At 41.7% G+C, this 16,275-nt stretch overlaps 1 protein-coding gene across 6 annotated transcripts in view; it reads left to right on the forward strand.

Moving 5' to 3' along the window:
- The window catches only part of ZMYND11 (zinc finger MYND-type containing 11), a 96,395-nt gene extending 87,462 nt beyond the window's left edge, over positions 1-8,933 (forward strand). For all 6 annotated transcript variants that reach the window (XM_030550121.1, XM_030550123.1, XM_030550126.1 and 3 more), the window contains 3 exons: positions 1,672-1,944; positions 2,820-3,005; positions 6,580-8,933. In XM_030550121.1, the coding sequence (XP_030405981.1) occupies positions 1,672-1,944; positions 2,820-3,005; positions 6,580-6,702 (582 nt within the window). In that variant the 3' untranslated portion in view covers positions 6,703-8,933. The remainder of the gene's footprint in view (positions 1-1,671; positions 1,945-2,819; positions 3,006-6,579) is intronic.
- The last annotated feature ends 7,342 nt before the right edge of the window (positions 8,934-16,275 follow it).

A 16,275-nucleotide genomic window follows, 5' to 3' on the forward strand; every position in this document is an offset into this window, starting at 1 on the left:
ACCTTTTACTATTGGTATTAATTTCCTTTCAAGGTCAAAGTCTGCTTGGCTTTTGGTAGTTCTTACTTTTCCCCTACACTTTCTGGACCCCAAGAGGTAGCTCTCCTTGCTGATCTATCCCATCTTCCATTCCTTGTAGGCTTTCTGTTTTCTCTCAATAACTTGTTTGAGATGTTTGCTCATCCAGGCTGGTCTGCAACCTTCTCTATGAATTTTTTCCCCTGGCTGAAATACAGGCTTCAGATAATTTCTGCAACTTTGGCTGAAAGTAATTCCAAGTCGCTTCCACATTTGAATCCTTGAGTTCTTCAGTCCGGTCTACTTCCCTAACTAATTCTCTTAATTTTTTTAAGTTTGCCCTCTTGAAATCAAGAACCTTAGTTGCAGGTCTATTTTTGTTTATCCTTCCCTTTAGTCTAGGGAGAAGACTTGAGCCAAACTTCATGTTGCATTAGTGTTCCTTTTGGGTCAATAAAAGCAACTCCAGAAAAGGGTTGAGTTAGGGCTTTAGTGCATGTTTTGAGAGCGGGATCAGAACAGTGCCTACTCACTGAGATTATAATATAGACTGTTTTGCAGTATTTTCTATCAAGTGAGTGCTGTAAATTGCTGTAAATATTCACTTTTGACCTAATGCAGGCCTCTGGATTGGTGATCAGATAAGGACAGCCCTAAGAAATTAATCAGGCTGACATATTAAATAGCACTTGGTAGTAAAAGGGAATACATGATCTACCTTTTAATGGGTATAATTTCTGTACTTGTCATTTAGACAACCACAAAACATAGACCAAACAGTAGACATTAGGATAAGTGATGGTTTGACGTTGCAGAGAATTTGTTAATTATCCATTCTGCATTAAGTGGCTATCAACATAAAAAAAAAAAAATCCTTTCTTAGAGGAAACAAACAGATTTTTTTGTGATTTTAAACACTTCAAGTTCCTATGTTGGGAGGTTGGAATGAGGTGGTAATATGACAATATTATATCTATTTTAAAAAGCATGGACCACTAATATTATTCTATTACAAACTGTGAGCTAAATTTAGTTCTACAGTAATGGCAATTTCTTCCCTCGATAATTATGTAACTGCACAATGCTTTCATGGTCATCTGTGTCTAGTTCTTTTATTATTAGTAATACTTGGCATCTGATTAGCATTTCATTTTCAAAGTGCTTTTGATACAATTAAGTTAATCCTCTCAGCAGCCGTGTGAGGTAAGCAAAATCTTATAAAATAGCAAAGTAGCCTATTGAGTTGGCCCAATTTAGCCCAAGGTCCACCAGGATAAACCCAGGTTTAAGGGGCCATATCTAGGATCCCTCCAAGAGGGTGTTAGTGAAGAGAGGATGCAGCCACCCCTTCACTAAGGGGCTTGTGTGGATGCAGTGTAACCCCCAAATGGGCAGTGCTGGCTGAGAAAGGGGCATGGCAAGGATGACATACTGAGATTCGTCATGTCCTTTGGAGCCTTGGCCTTGGACTAACACTGGCAGCCCTCCATCACACCTAGCACCCTCCAGGAACCGGGTCTTGGCTAGTACAGGAGGATGTTAACGTATGCCTAACTTTGCCAGCTTCAGTGTATTTGAATCCTTCCTTCTGGATGCTAAGAGTTATGTTCTGTCCTGGACATAAGGGTTAGAAATTTTGTTCTTTCTCTGTAGGAGCCAGAGCCTGAAACTGAAGCAGTAAGTTCAAGCCAGGAAATTCCCACAATGCCTCAGCCTATTGAAAAGGTTTCAGTCTCAACACAGACCAAGAAGTTAAGTGCCTCTTCTCCAAAAATGCTGCATCGGAGCACCCAGACCAATAATGATGGAGTGTGTCAGAACATGTGCCATGACAAATACACCAAAATCTTTAATGACTTCAAAGACAGGATGAAGGCTGATCACAAGAGAGAGACCGAGAGAGTTGTACGAGAAGCAGTGGAAAAGGTAGCCCTCACCACAAGTAACCCAAACTGTACACATGTAGTTTGGGGAGGGAGGAGATTGTTGTCTTCTGTCATCTGTTCTTAAGAAAACAGGGAAAATCCTTTTTTAAAGTGCAACTTTCAAAAGACACTGTGTAAAAACAGCATCGGTTATTGTATTTCAGAGAGTCCATGTCAAATGTCCTTCATTTATTCAGTATAGTTGTTTTTTTCTGTCTTCTATCCCCGCAAATGCAACCTGCTATCTGAAAATCAAGCTGTCTTCATTCATTCATAATAATTGACCCCAGTAACACTTTTCCAGCTCATTTGACTCTAAATTATGCCTTCAGTCTTCACCTGTGCAAATCCATGTGGTAGGACTCCTAAAGTGAAACTGAGTAAATAATTCTCTTGTCAATTATTCCATCCTGAGCATTAAACAGTTTGGGTCAGATTGAATCTTTAAGTGTTACCCTTTGAACTCTTCCACCTATTGTGGTTTGTTCATACTCGGTGACATTTCTCTGCATGGGTTTTGTCCAATCTGCTCTTACTGTAAATTTGTATAAAATAATTAAAAATTCCCTTGTAAACTGAGCACATTGGATCTAGAGTCATTGAAACAATACACGTGGAATTCTGTGATGCTGCTTTTACAGAATTGCCTTGCAGTGTAGAACTACTGTAAAGTTTTGGTTGTGACCTATGTATTGTATGCTAAATTGCTGGGGTCAGTTTTTTATTTGTTTTTAAGCAGTGGAAGCGTCTACATTTTCCAAGAATGAAAATTCTGCTTTGTTTGACCTCCATCTACTTTGGTAATGGTTTTTGGGGGTAGCCAAATAATACAAATACGCACTGACTTTCTTTATTGACTTGCTTCCCTTATGCCAGCTGCGTACCGAGATGGAGGAGGACAAAAGGCAGGCTGTAAATAAAGCTGTAGCCAACATGCAAGGAGAGATGGACAGAAAGTGTAAGCAGGTAAAGGAGAAGTGCAAAGAAGAGTTTGTAGAAGAAATTAAGAAACTAGCAGGTCAGCACAAGCAGCTGATTTCCCAGACCAAGAAGAAGCAGTGGGTAAGCGTCAGGATTTTATTACCAGTGAATAAATGAAAATGTTTTGTACAGGCAGCAGGGAGCATGAATGTGTTTTCTCCATTATTGTTAACCACTCTATCAACATTGGAGTCATCCTAGTCTCCCCTCCTCCTGTCCTCTTCCTTCACATTATCCCTCTACTTTTCCTTGCCACCCTAACTGCCAAACCTCTAAACCATACTCTGGTTATCTGAGTTCTGCTGTCTCCTCCTCTTAGGCCTATGTGAAACTAACCACACCCTCTCCAGCCCATCAAAATGTTGCTGCCAAAATAATCCTTTTTTCCTATGGCTACAATCATGTCCCTTTGAGCCACTTCACTACCATCCCAATTATGCTATGTATGCATTAAATTTAGAACTTTTGTTCTTGCTTTCCAAGCCCTGCATGAAGCAGCCACTTGTATAGGATAGCTATAAGTATAAGTAGTATACCTAACTTGTCTCCATTTGTATTCGTCTGCCAATGATGCACATTTTGTTTCCGTTCTCATCACAATGTCTCAACGCCTCCTTCTGTGGTTTCCTGAATACATGGAATGGACTGTCCAAAATATGTTCCTCAAGCTTCACCCATCCCCGCCTTCACTCCTAAATACATGAACCTCTAGCAGCATGTACAAAAAGTGGATATATTTACACTGAAATAAATCAACTGGAACTAGGCACCTAGTTCACTCACGTAGCCCATTTCCCCACACTTTGTCTTTTTTCATTCTAGTTTGTAAGCTTCTTGGGCCTGGAAGTACATCTTCCTATATGTCAGTACAGCACCCAGCAAATTTTGGCTACTAATGCATTACAAATAATTAATAACACGTAGTGCTACAGATTTCTAATAAGATATAGATGAAATTTTTTTATTGTCATTAGGAACAGAAGGTCGACTCTAACACATGGACTGTTTAGAGAGAGCATGCAACTAAACATCAGACAGAAGGTGGACTAGATGTAATGTTTAAAATGTGGCATTAGGATTTTGATAGCAATTCTATAAAATAAAGAATGTTCGGCCTTAGATCTACTACACACCTCTCCTGCATAGATCTTGCCAAATATATAGGGCTGAGACTTTTCACTGCCTCACCACAAGGTGGCACTCTCATCTTGGAGACTTAATGGATGCCATCACTTCCTTCCTTCCTCCTCTGACAGTGTCCAGCTCTATGTCAAGCCAGTATCAATGATTTTTTTCTTTCCACTGACAATGGTGGTTTGTTTGTTTATATTCAAAAGCACTAGTTCTGTCTATTGTTCTTGTAGTTTGAAGATAGTCTGTAAAAAGAAAACTACATCCCTTAGAAGAGAGAAGGAAAATGTCAAGTAGGGCCAGTAGATCCCTTCCTAAGTATCAAAGATTGTTGGTGGTTTTAAAGAGGAGTCGAATGTGTCAAACAACACAGCTCCCATAGAATTATCTATCATTCTAGCAGTATAGTGCTTTTATCTATTGATGGAGTGTGATTTGGTCTCTAATGATGATGTACCGTTGAGAGCCCAGATAATTATTTACCTGTATAAAGTGTCCCCCATAGGTAGAATTTATGATAGATGCACATTTGCACTTGGCTGTCCCTGTTAAAACTTGGAATCATTCTAGTTTGTTTGTCATGTTTGATAACTGTATTCAAAAGGAAGTGCTAATTGATTCCATTGCATGTGCACACACCACCTCCAAGTGAGGCAGTTACATGTTATCCTTTCTGGTGCCAGAGTACTCTTGACAGTCACATACAAACCTAGGGACCAGGGAGTAAGTCTGTCAAATGCTACCTTCAGTGAATAATTCCTACAGGCAAGTCCTGTCTCACATATTTAGAAAAAGCGTTTATATAGCCTGATAAATCTGGCTGCCAATGTTCAGCCTCAAACCGTTGGAAATGGTCCAAATATGCAACCCCTCAAAATGATTTTTTCTCCAGTGGTAATAACAACAGACGCTTATGTGCAATACTACTGCTGCGTGCTGCTGTTATAGTAATGATACCTTCTTACTGAAATCTCATATAATCAGCATATACCAAATGAGTTTTAGTGGCTTTGCTTATTAATGTTTTGTGATGTATAGCCTGAAGCCAGGCAAAGCTTTTATTATTAATTACACATTTATATTTCAGTTACGCACAGAGACCACAATTAAGATCAGGACATTGTGCTAAGTGCTCTACAAACACACAAGGAGACGTGGTCCCAGCCCCACGGAGCCTACACTGTGGTTAATGGGTTGAATTCTCTGGTGGTGTAAATCAGCACAACCCAGTGGACTTTCACTCATTTATACTACTAGAGAATTTGGCTCTAATACAAGATGCAAAATATGGGTAACAATAGGAGACAAGGAGGCAGAGGATAAGGTTAGCAGTCATAAGATTGTGCAGTGAGATAATCTAGAAGAGTCAGACTCAGAGTTAAAGCTGACAATTTGCTCCCTCTGTTCTGGGTATCTGCACGTAGAATGATGTAGTAGCTTTATGTCTGAGACTTATGGAGGACGTATGTAAGAGGAGCAGCAGGTTCTCCATATATGGATCTGAGTTGTCTCCTTCCATTTTAGCTTTATTGACGTCTCCTAGCAAGCAAATGTGAACCTGATCTTTGGCTGACTCCCGTGCTCTGTATAATGTAGAGACATGCATCTGTTCCATGTTCCTTTTCAGCTGATGTTCCTAATGGCTCCTAGAGAGTCCTGGACAGCCAGTTTTATGAAATCCAGGAATATGGCTCTCCAGAGGATATTCAGTTGAAAATGCTGTTACAGATAAACTCTCTGTAGCTGACTTATGAAAAGAAAAGGGAAGGGATTCCACTTGCAGCTTGGGCAGTCCCTTTATTGGTGATGGTTATTGGCTTTTGGGTTAGTCTATATACATTTTTTTCTTCTATCTGTCTTTTAGTAAGCTGTAGTTCTTCAAGACAATTGGGTTTGTTTCCTGAGTAATCTTTCGTCTTATTAAAAAATATTGTAACTACGTGGGACATAAAAGAAGATAGGAAGTTTCATGGAAAGTGAAATCCTGATTCTTTGACTTGGTGGCTGCATGTGCAGAGAATGCACCGTATTCCTCCTCCCGCTCCCTGTCATACAATAGACATCTCAGTCTAGATTTTCAAATGTTCACTCACGTTTTGGGGGAGTGCCCAACTTGGGACTTCTAGGGCCTGATTTTCAAAGTTACTGAGCACCTGCAGCTTCCCTAGTAATAGTACTTCCCTGTTGTACAGGGATACTGCAAGGATAAAATGTAATGCTTTTGAAGTGCTCAGATACTATAATGAGGTGATGAGGTGTGAGTGTAGGCTAACCCTGTTACTTTGCAGCTATGGAAGTCTTCCTCAGGGGATCTGCTCAAAGAAAGAGCAATCCTTACCTAGCAGAGGTGAAAAATTCCCCCTGCATTTGGCTGCCACCTGCCTAACTAAAAGAGGAATACTCCACAGTCTGTACTGAGGCAAGCAAGTGACAGAAAACAAACGAGCAGGTGAGAAACAATTTGTATTTGCCAGGGTTGATCCTACGAGTGATAATAATCCCATACCGTTTGTTCTCTCTGCAGTGCTACAACTGTGAAGAGGAGGCTATGTACCACTGCTGCTGGAATACTTCCTACTGTTCCATCAAGTGTCAGCAGGAACACTGGCATGCTGAACACAAACGTACCTGTCGCAGAAAAAGATGAAAGATTAAGTCCTCCCCTAGAAAACCACCCCGATGATTGCTATTCTCAGACACAGCGGTTTTTGTTTCCAAGAAGCCAAAATTGTTTAGAATTTGCTTCCCATTTTGCACCAGCCTTTAAACAATTTTCGTAAAGAAATTTTGCACAGTAGTTTCAACCTTCTGTTTAATGCTCCTCCAAAATTTTGTCAGTCTACTGAATTTAACGTCAGTGGGAGCAGGTTACTTTAAATAATTTTAAATAGAGGATTTGTTGCATTTTAAAACATTTTTAGGTTTTACAGAGATTTTAATCTTTAAAAGCAACAGATTTAAAAAGAAAAACAACATGAGTTTAATGAGAAGAACACTTAAAAGTTAGATCTGAATGTAAGAACAATAGAACTGTTTCAGAAAAAAAAGCATACTACCTTAATGTAACATTTATTTCCTAACCTTGGCGAGCTGGTTTTGTTCAGCTTAATTTTACTGTTTAAAGGCATTATCTATTGGTTATACCAGTGGGTATGTGATTGAATTTAGGGAACAGGGTTGACACAGCAGGTGCTAGTCCTGCCTATTTTTTCTTAAATGTTTCCCTATTGTGTTTTTTTCATTATTTCTTTTCAATATATAACTTTTATAACAAAATATTAGCTTTGATCTTGTAGTTTCAAATCACAGGGGATTGGGGTAATTTTTGCTGAGCTGGATCTTAGAGAAAAATGAATATTTAAATTTTAAAGTTTGCACATTTCATCCTTGTCCTAACATGAGTGCTTGTAACAAGAAAAAGAAAAGCCAAAAAAAACTACCTTTATTCATACATGGAATTATAGATGAGGCATAAAAATATCTTTAATGCTTCCCCCCTCCCTCCAAGCCCCCCAACCCAAGGTCATTCGACAGCCTATTATCTGGTGTCACCTAGTCCATTGGAACTTAATAATAAAAGGAAAAATAGCACTTAAGTTTCACAGAAGCCGTTATGTTTGTAGTAATGGGTCATTGCCTATTAATGAGCTCCATCACTGTACTCAGAATGAAGAATAATGCATGTTAATTTTCTTGTACTAAAGATGCCGTGATTTGTAAAAAGTCTGTATTTTGCGGAATGTCTGGATTAAGAAGCATTACCAATAGGAATGGATCGATAGTTGAAAAATGATTTTTTTTGTTTTGTTTTATATATAGTTATGTGAATTGCATCCATATTCAGAGACAATTTTTTTAAATAGGTGTAAAGCTTACTTAAACAGCTTTTCTTTTAAAGTGTCTCACCATTTTAATTTCTTTTAAAGGTTGGTCTTAGACTGAGTCAAATGCCCATTAATCATCCTAGCTATTTTTTGAGAAGTTAGAGGAATAATTTGTAAATATTTATTTAGATCTTTGATATTTATTGAAAGCAATTACATGATGGAACGATGGAAGCGGAAGAATCAGGAGGAAAGCCTTTCAAAAAAGTTTTCTTTAGGATTTGTCAGGGTCAGTGTAAAGATTAAAGTATAACTAAGTCTTCTGTGAACTGCCATTGAAATCCTGATCTTTTTTACTTACAGTGGTGATACAAGTTAATTGATTTGATACTGCCAATTAATGCCCAATATGTTGAAAAAAACTACATGGTAAGTTGATTGGAAACAATAGTAACTAGTTGGTAACTTGAATTACCACAAGCTGTTATTGCCTGAGAACTGTGTAATTAATGTTGGTCACCTCTGTGTTGTGATGGTAAAACACATCACAACTAAAAATTAATCTTGTTCGATTACTTTACGAGTTCCAAAACTTCGATCCACCCCTATGAAAGCAAGTTATTGTGGAAATATTTTTGGTGTAAAATCATTCCAGAATATGTAATATTTAACTGATAGCTGCATGAAAGTAAGATTCGTGTTACTTTGGCTTTTTTGTCTCTGTTGACACGGTTGCACATTTCCAAGTTACTACAGCGTGAAAACTGTGTGTTTAAAAAAAAAATGAAAAAATTGTGGCCTGGTTTTGTATAAGTTTTAGGTAAAATTACAATTGATTGTTTTAGGAATCATGATTTAAAAATTAATTTTTCTGCAAATCATAAAGCTATATTAAAGTGTTGAGCTTAGCCACTATGCACATTGTAATTATTCATTGTGGCTGTCCAGTTCTATGATGCATTCTAGCATTTTGTAAGCTGCTCTGACTAGCAATATATAGAGTCATTTAATGTGTTAACATTGGTTAATAAATGTATTTAAAAAAAAAACCTCACTGCTCTATGAAAGTGTCCATGTTAATTCTGGCCTCTTACAGAAAATATACACTTTAACCTAGTATTTTACTTCTAGGAATAGTTTTAAGAACACCTATCCACTAAAAAAAAATCTCCTTTGTATTATTTTTGTTTAATAGTAACATAGGCTGTAGTTGTACTTATTTAATGGGGAAACTACCCATGACCAATGGTTTCAGGGGTCTGATTAATAATGATAGTGATTTTTCAGAAGTGCTATTAGCAAAGAAAATCCCTCCATTTGGATGAAAAAATACTCTAAGATTCAGTAGAAATACTGTCTGGTATCTGTACCAGACGTGGAAAAATCACTGTTTAATGTTGCAAGATAGAGTCTGTATCTGAATCAAAGTCATTTCTGTCATCAGTGTATGTTTGTCTACCTGCCACCCTATGTGTTATGTCAGAGTAACCAGACTGTCGAGGTCCGGGAGTTTATGACCTCATTGTTTGGTAACTAAATGAATATCAGAAAGCAGAATATACGGTTGAGAAACAACTCATATGTCTTTCCTGGGCATTACTAGATATATACACATCATGCTTATTTCAAAAGATTGTCTCAGATACAGTTTTTCCCCGGGAAAGTATTGCTTTTTTACCCCTCAACAATCTATCTTAACCACTTTTTCTGCTGTTCAGTCACAAACTTGAAACACATCTTCACATGCGACTTGGACAAGCCATGACAGGCAGTGCCGGGAGATTACAGACCAATAGTAACAGCCATATGAATACCGAGCAGGAATTATTTAGAGAAGTAATTTTCAACTTTTTTTCATTTGCAGACCCCTAAAAAAATTTTGAGTGAAGGTGTGGGCCCCTTTGGAAATCTTAGACATAGTCTGCTGCCCCTCCAGGTGTCCACGGATCACAGGTTGAAAATGACTGATTTAGAGCAAAGATGTTGCTAGTATAATTTAACACTGGCCATGGGTTAAAAATTTTTTTTTTAAATTTAGAAAAGGAGAAGGTTCAGAAAAGGGCAACTAAAATGATTAGAGTTTGGGGAGGGTCCCATATGAGGAAAGATTACAGAGGCTAGGACTCTTCAGCTTGGAAAAGAGGAGACTAAGGGGGGATATGATAGAGGTATATAAAATCATGAGTGATCTGGAGAAAGTGGATAAGGAAAAGTTATTTACTTATTCCCATAATACAAGAACTAGGGGTCATCAAATGAAATTAATAGGCAGAAGGTTTAAAACAAATAAAAGGAAGTTCTTCACACAATGCACAGACAACTTGTGGAATGCCTTACCTGAGGAGGTTGTGAAGGCTAGGACTATAACAGCGTTTAAAAGAGAACTGGATAAATTCATGATGGTTAAGTCCATAAATGGCTATTAGCCAGGATGGGTAAGGAATGGTGTCCCTAGCCTCTGTCTGAGGATGGAGATGGATGGCAGGAGAGTGATCACTTGATCATTGCCTGTTAGGTTCACTCCCTCTGAGGCACCTGGCATTGGCCACTGTTGGTAGATAGATACTGGACTAGATGGACCTTTGGTCTGACCTGGTACGGCCGTTCTTATGGGTAGGCAGGAATCACAGGCTTATAATTTTCTCTTCAGTTTTTCCTGTCAGTGAGTCACATCCACATGTGTGCTCTGTGCTGCCATCTGTTCATTTGTTCCTTAAAGTTGGTGTGGTTACCCACCCACTAACACTAGCAGAAGTCTAGCAGCAAACTATTGAGCTAATGAACCTCCTGTGAGGGGCATCTGGGGCTTGTGAACATCTGCACGTTGGAGAAGAGGTTTGGCAATTGAGCACACTGCAGAGAAATATCAGAGCATGCTAACCTCTTGAGAGAGGAAAATTGGTGGGATAATTTAATTTAAAATCAGTTCACCTTGGCTGTGTTCATGTCTTAAATGGTCATTGCCATTGTCAGGTGGTCAAGTTTTACTTTCTGATGCACATGGAAAATAAACACACAAGTTTGCATGCTAAAGTAGTTCCATTTCATATAGGCACAGATACTACTTGTTAACACAATAGAGGTACATGGTTCCTAAACCATTCTGCAGAACAGTGGCTCATAGGCAACCAAATGAAATAAAGATCTGACAGTGTCCTTCTCTCTAAGAGCGATTCACACGCATTTGAATGCAGTAAGACAAAATTTGCACCACCCATGTAACTTTTACAGCATCCTAGGCTATATGAAGGAATTACAACTTGGAACAGTCTGGCCCAGGAAGAAAATGGTTTACACGTTTCTAAAAGTCCCATAAGCCTTTATATCAATCAGCTCAGTGGGGCCCAGTGCACAATAGCAATTGGGGACCCCCAACTTCCCTACCCCAAGATAAGGGAGGCCCCAGGCAGGGAAGGGGTCCTGCCCTGGGGGTAGGGGGGGGCCATGAGGAGAAGGTGTTGGCAAGTGAGCTCAAGCTACAGCGGCTCCTGTCCTGGGGGGCTCCCCAGTCTGGCTTGTTGGCTCTCACCCCAGCATACAGGTGGGTCCCTCCTAATGCAGTACAACATTACACACTGTCTCTGGATTGTTTTGGTGTGTGTGTTTTTGGGAAGCGATCATAAGCATCTTAGCTGACCTGCCACACATCATGGACCACAGAACCTCACCCACCCCTGCCTGAGGTAGGTCCTAAACTTCTGGCTGAGTTACTGAAGAAGTCCTCCAAATTTGAGTTAGAGACTTCAAGTTACAGAGAATTCACCATTTCCTTTATTCAAACCAGCAAGTGCCCCATGCTCACACTGCAGAGGAAAGAAGGGAAAAAAAAACCCCTCAAAGCTCTGCAAGCATGAGATGGTGGGAAATTCTTTCCCAATCCTTGATATGGTGATCAGTGAGATCCACCTGGGAACAAATTCTCTGTAATAATTCAGTGCCCTCTCCATCTAGTGTCCCATCTCCAGCTGTGGGAGATATTTGTTAATAGCAGTCACAGATGGGCCATATGCCACCATAAGCAACCTTCTCATACCATGAAACAAGGTAGGGATTTTTTGCCTCTGCTACTCCCCTTGGGGAGGCCTAACTGCACAGACTCCTGGGGTGTGTGGAGAGCAACTGTCACTTCCAGCAGCACTAGGGGCAGGGGTAGGGGGTGGGTGCCTTTAGCCACTGGCACAGCGCCTAGTTGGGCTGATAGATGGGGAGATTCCCAGCTGCTATGGGAGAGACAGAGAAGTCTGGACTGCTGCAGCTGCTTTCCTGACAGGCCAGGACCTCCTTCCTCTCCAGTCTGTCATTGGTGCTGTTAACACCTGGGAGCAGCCTGTCTCAGCACATTGATTTATTGATATGGACACTCCGATCTGGATCTGAGCATGCTATAAGGTGAAATACCCTCCTTACCTCCCCTCCCCCCCCCCAATGCACCAGGAAATGCTGTGAGGGTCCCTGCTGGCATTCACACTTTGCGTTCCTCCATTGAAGAGACGGGTCTGTCAGGAAAGTGAGGCTTGAGCCCCCACACCGGGTCCCTGCTGGCGCCTTTGAATTCTCAGGGGCCTGCCAGAGACACAAAATAGCCACAGTGAGGCTTTGTGCCGCCTATGTCCTTTCTGGTGTCGCCTCATGGGAGCTGTGCTGTCAGGGATTCCCGAACCATTGCTCACCCCTGGGAGTACTCTTTTCAGGAGCTTCCCCAGCATGGAAGGGCACTAAGATCTAGGTGGTGTGTCCTGTTTCCCCTGGCATCCCAGCCATGTGGCCTTGGGGGGACCAACTGCAGAAAGGAGCCGGCCAGAGTTTTGCTTTCAGAGCAGACGCAGCCACCCCAGGAGCTGCTGGATGGGCCAGTGACACTATTGCCTGCTGTTCTCTGCCCTGGGCTGATTGGCTGTTTGCTCTAAACTTCTCCTTCCCTCACAGTCCCATCGCCTCTGCTTCACTCTGCACTTGTGCCTCCCCCGTGTCCACCTCAAACTCCCCCCACTTCTTTTTCCATTTAGCTGAGCCCTTCCGAAATCAGTCAACCCACCGCCCATCCTGCCCCAAAATTATCATTTGTCCCCATCCCTTGTTCATACTGCTTGTGTGTTCTACCCTTTCCCCAGCTTGTGCCTGGCTTGGCTATTTAGCCAATATTCTTATTTTTTTTCCTTCTACTTTCCCCTCTGTGTCTGTCTCGGGTCTCATACTTAGATTGTAAGCTCTTTGGGGCAAGGACCAGCTTTTTGTTCTGTGCTTGTACAGCACCTAACACCATGGGACTCCTAGGCAGCACGGTAATACAACTAATAATAACAGGAAGGGGAAGACCACCTCTGGCTGCATCCTCTTTCCCAGGGGCAGCTCTAGGAATTTTGCTGCCCCAAGCATGGCAGGCACGCCTGTGGGAGGTCCGCTGAAGCTGCAGGACCAGCGGACCCTCCACAGGCAAACTGTGGAGGCAGCCTGCCTGCTGCCCTCGCGGTGCCGGCAGAGTGCCCCCCCCGTGGCATGCTGCCCCAAGCACGCTTGGCGTGCTGGGGCCTGAAGCAACCCCTGCTCTTTCCTCTGCTGTTTGTTCTGGGTGGGGTAGGGGAGAAGGACGACCCCCCCCCCATCCTCCCACCCCAGACAATGCCCCATGTGCAAGGTCCCAAATTTGTAAAAATCGCCTTCATGAACAAAGGGTGTAATATACTTCTTGGCATGCACTGATTCCCCTAACTTCCATGTGGTGACGAAGAACCCCACATGCTGAGGGGCCCTTGGCATGATATAGCCCTTCATTATTATTACTGTCTTTAAAATGAAAAGGAGCTGAGATTTTTGCCTCCTACTTCCTTTAGGTGGAGTAAGATGCACAGCTCTTGGCTTGTTTGCTTTTCCTAAATGACAGAATATATTAAATATGTTTGGGATTTGCTACTGGTAGTTATGCGCTACTCCTCCAATTTTAGCTCCATTGAGAAAGTGCACATATGTGAGCTATACACATGCTTTCCAACTGCCTTAGTAAATCAAATTAAAAGGGGTGAGTATAAAACCCAGAAACACTTGTGCTGTATTGTTTTCCATTAAGGAAGTTCAGTAACAAGCGGAAAAGTTCTTCTAGTGCTGTGACGAGTGTAATGTTTCCACTGTTTTTTCATGGAGGAAGGTTAAGGTTAAAGTGGCTGTTAAAAAAAAAAACCCAACTACCTTGAACCACTAAAAGCTTGAAAAATAGTTACATTTTAGACTAATCAAATCCATTTCCAGAAGACTATAGGCTCAAGAATGGTTTTAGGCTCTAACTCTCCATTAACAATCTTAGACTGTGAAGTACTTGAAATTAGAGACAGAAACAGGATGAAAAAAATTAACGTGGATTCTTCTGCTGTTGCTAGGTTTTGCATGTAATCAGGACTACAGCAACCCCAAAGTTGCTTTAAGTTGTTGGCAAAATATGTGAAGAATGTTTAAAGAATTACAAACAAAAGTGAATTAAAAACAGTCTGCTTTGCTGATAATTTTCATATTAAAAAAAAAAAAGACTAATGCTATAGCAGCAACTGAAAACATTTCCTGCCCGTTACATCCAAGGACTTGATGAGGCATCAGCCCATTTTAAAAGGGCAAGACAGATGCATGTTTACTTACAAAAATGTGGGCCCAATTCTGCTTTCCAACTCATGCAAATCAGGAGTAACCGTGTTGAAGTCAAATTAGTGTAAAGCTGCTGGGAGAACAGAATTTGCCTCACAGATGTTCCTAAAAGTTAGCTAGAGTTCCATGTACAAATGATAACATGGGAAGCTGTTTCTATGAACTGCTTTATTGGTTCCTGGGGGGAGGTCTGTTACAGCAGAATGCAATGTATATGTATATTAACAAAGCCAATGGCACAGAGCCTCAGCTTTTTGACATACTTTTCTAATGTAGAAAGGGGTTAGGAGTAAACATTTACAAACAGCTGAGCATGTAAATTTCAGGTACAAAGGTAAAGCTATTAATTAAGGGATATTAAAAGATAATGCAGACTGGGTTTCTATACCATGTGCAGCCTCAGTCTGACAGCTGGGTTTGCAATTCACGTGCTACAGTCTGCAAAATAATGCAGCTGAGAATTTTGGCTCCCTCTAGTAGTCATGTGACACTTCTCCTCATTGCCGCACTTGCTGTTGCCAAATGAGTCTCCACGTTGCTCAGAGATCAGTGTGGAAAGGGCACTGTCATCAGGTGAGTGGTGCGGTACACCCTGGGAAGTGATGGAAACTTGACCCACTCCGTCCACAATTCCCCAGGCCTGCTGGAGGTATCCCACAAGCCAGCAAGATCACCAGAGCAAGGAGAAGAAGATCCACGTTTATGGATATTCTGTGGGCTTTGGTCGAGCAAAACACTCTCTGTCCACAAAGATCCTGAAAGACAAGTATCCAGACTATGTGGTCACCTGGGCTGATGAAGGCTATTGACCTGGCTCTACTCCGACAGCAGCAGACATCGCTCCCTTTTCCTAGGACTGAGAAGCCCAGGTTGTTGGCTGAGCTTGTGGGAGCAGAGCCTGCACTGGCCAGTGCTCTGGAGCTGCCTGGGCTCCACTGGGTTTCCTTGTGTCTGAAGCTTCATGGATGATGCGAGTTCATTCTGCTGGGAAGCTTCTGACAGGAGAGGGACGAGCCTAGAACATGGGGAATTCACCAGCCTCCACACCTTTGGATCCATGAATTGTCTCAGTGCCGTAGTCTTGAGCTGCAACTGGCGAAGGGGCAGCAAAGCCTGTTGTGGAAATCCTGGCCCCAGTGAAATTGGAGGGTTGCCATTGATCTCGGTGGAGCCAGGACTTCTCCCTGAATGTTTACAGTGAACATTAAACAGTACCTTTAAATTTAAAAAAAAAGATCATCAGTCAGAATGCTGGGAGCAGTGCCAGAAACTCTGAGTTGCCTGCCCAGTATAGCGATGTGCCACAATTGATGCAGCCCAGCACAGTGTGGACAAAAGGCAAAAATATGTGCTGCCGTACAGTGGTGCAGCTTCCACAGTGTGAACACACACAAACAGAGGAAGGTCTAATGGGTTAGCTACCTTGGCGCACATTACATTGCCATATTTATGTAGGTAAGGCCTTAGGAGTAAACATTTAAGAAGAGCTGAGCATAGCAATACCGTAACAAGTCCACACCCACCTCAGGCTTAACAGCAGTCACTGAGATGCACATGACAGCCTCTCACACTTGTCTACGCTGCAGCTTGGAGCGAGCCTCTCAGCCCAGGTGGACAGACTTGAACAAGGAGGGCTTTAGCTAGTGTGGCCCTTGCGGCTCGGCTGGAGCTCAGGCTCCCACCAGACCACCTGGGTTGAGAGCTGGAGGCACAATGTGCACACAGCTATTTGTAAGCTACATCTACGCTGCACACCAGGCAGTGGC

Source organism: Gopherus evgoodei, chromosome 2 (assembly GCF_007399415.2).
Source record: "Gopherus evgoodei ecotype Sinaloan lineage chromosome 2, rGopEvg1_v1.p, whole genome shotgun sequence".
In the NCBI taxonomy this organism is placed as follows: Eukaryota; Metazoa; Chordata; order Testudines; family Testudinidae; genus Gopherus; species Gopherus evgoodei.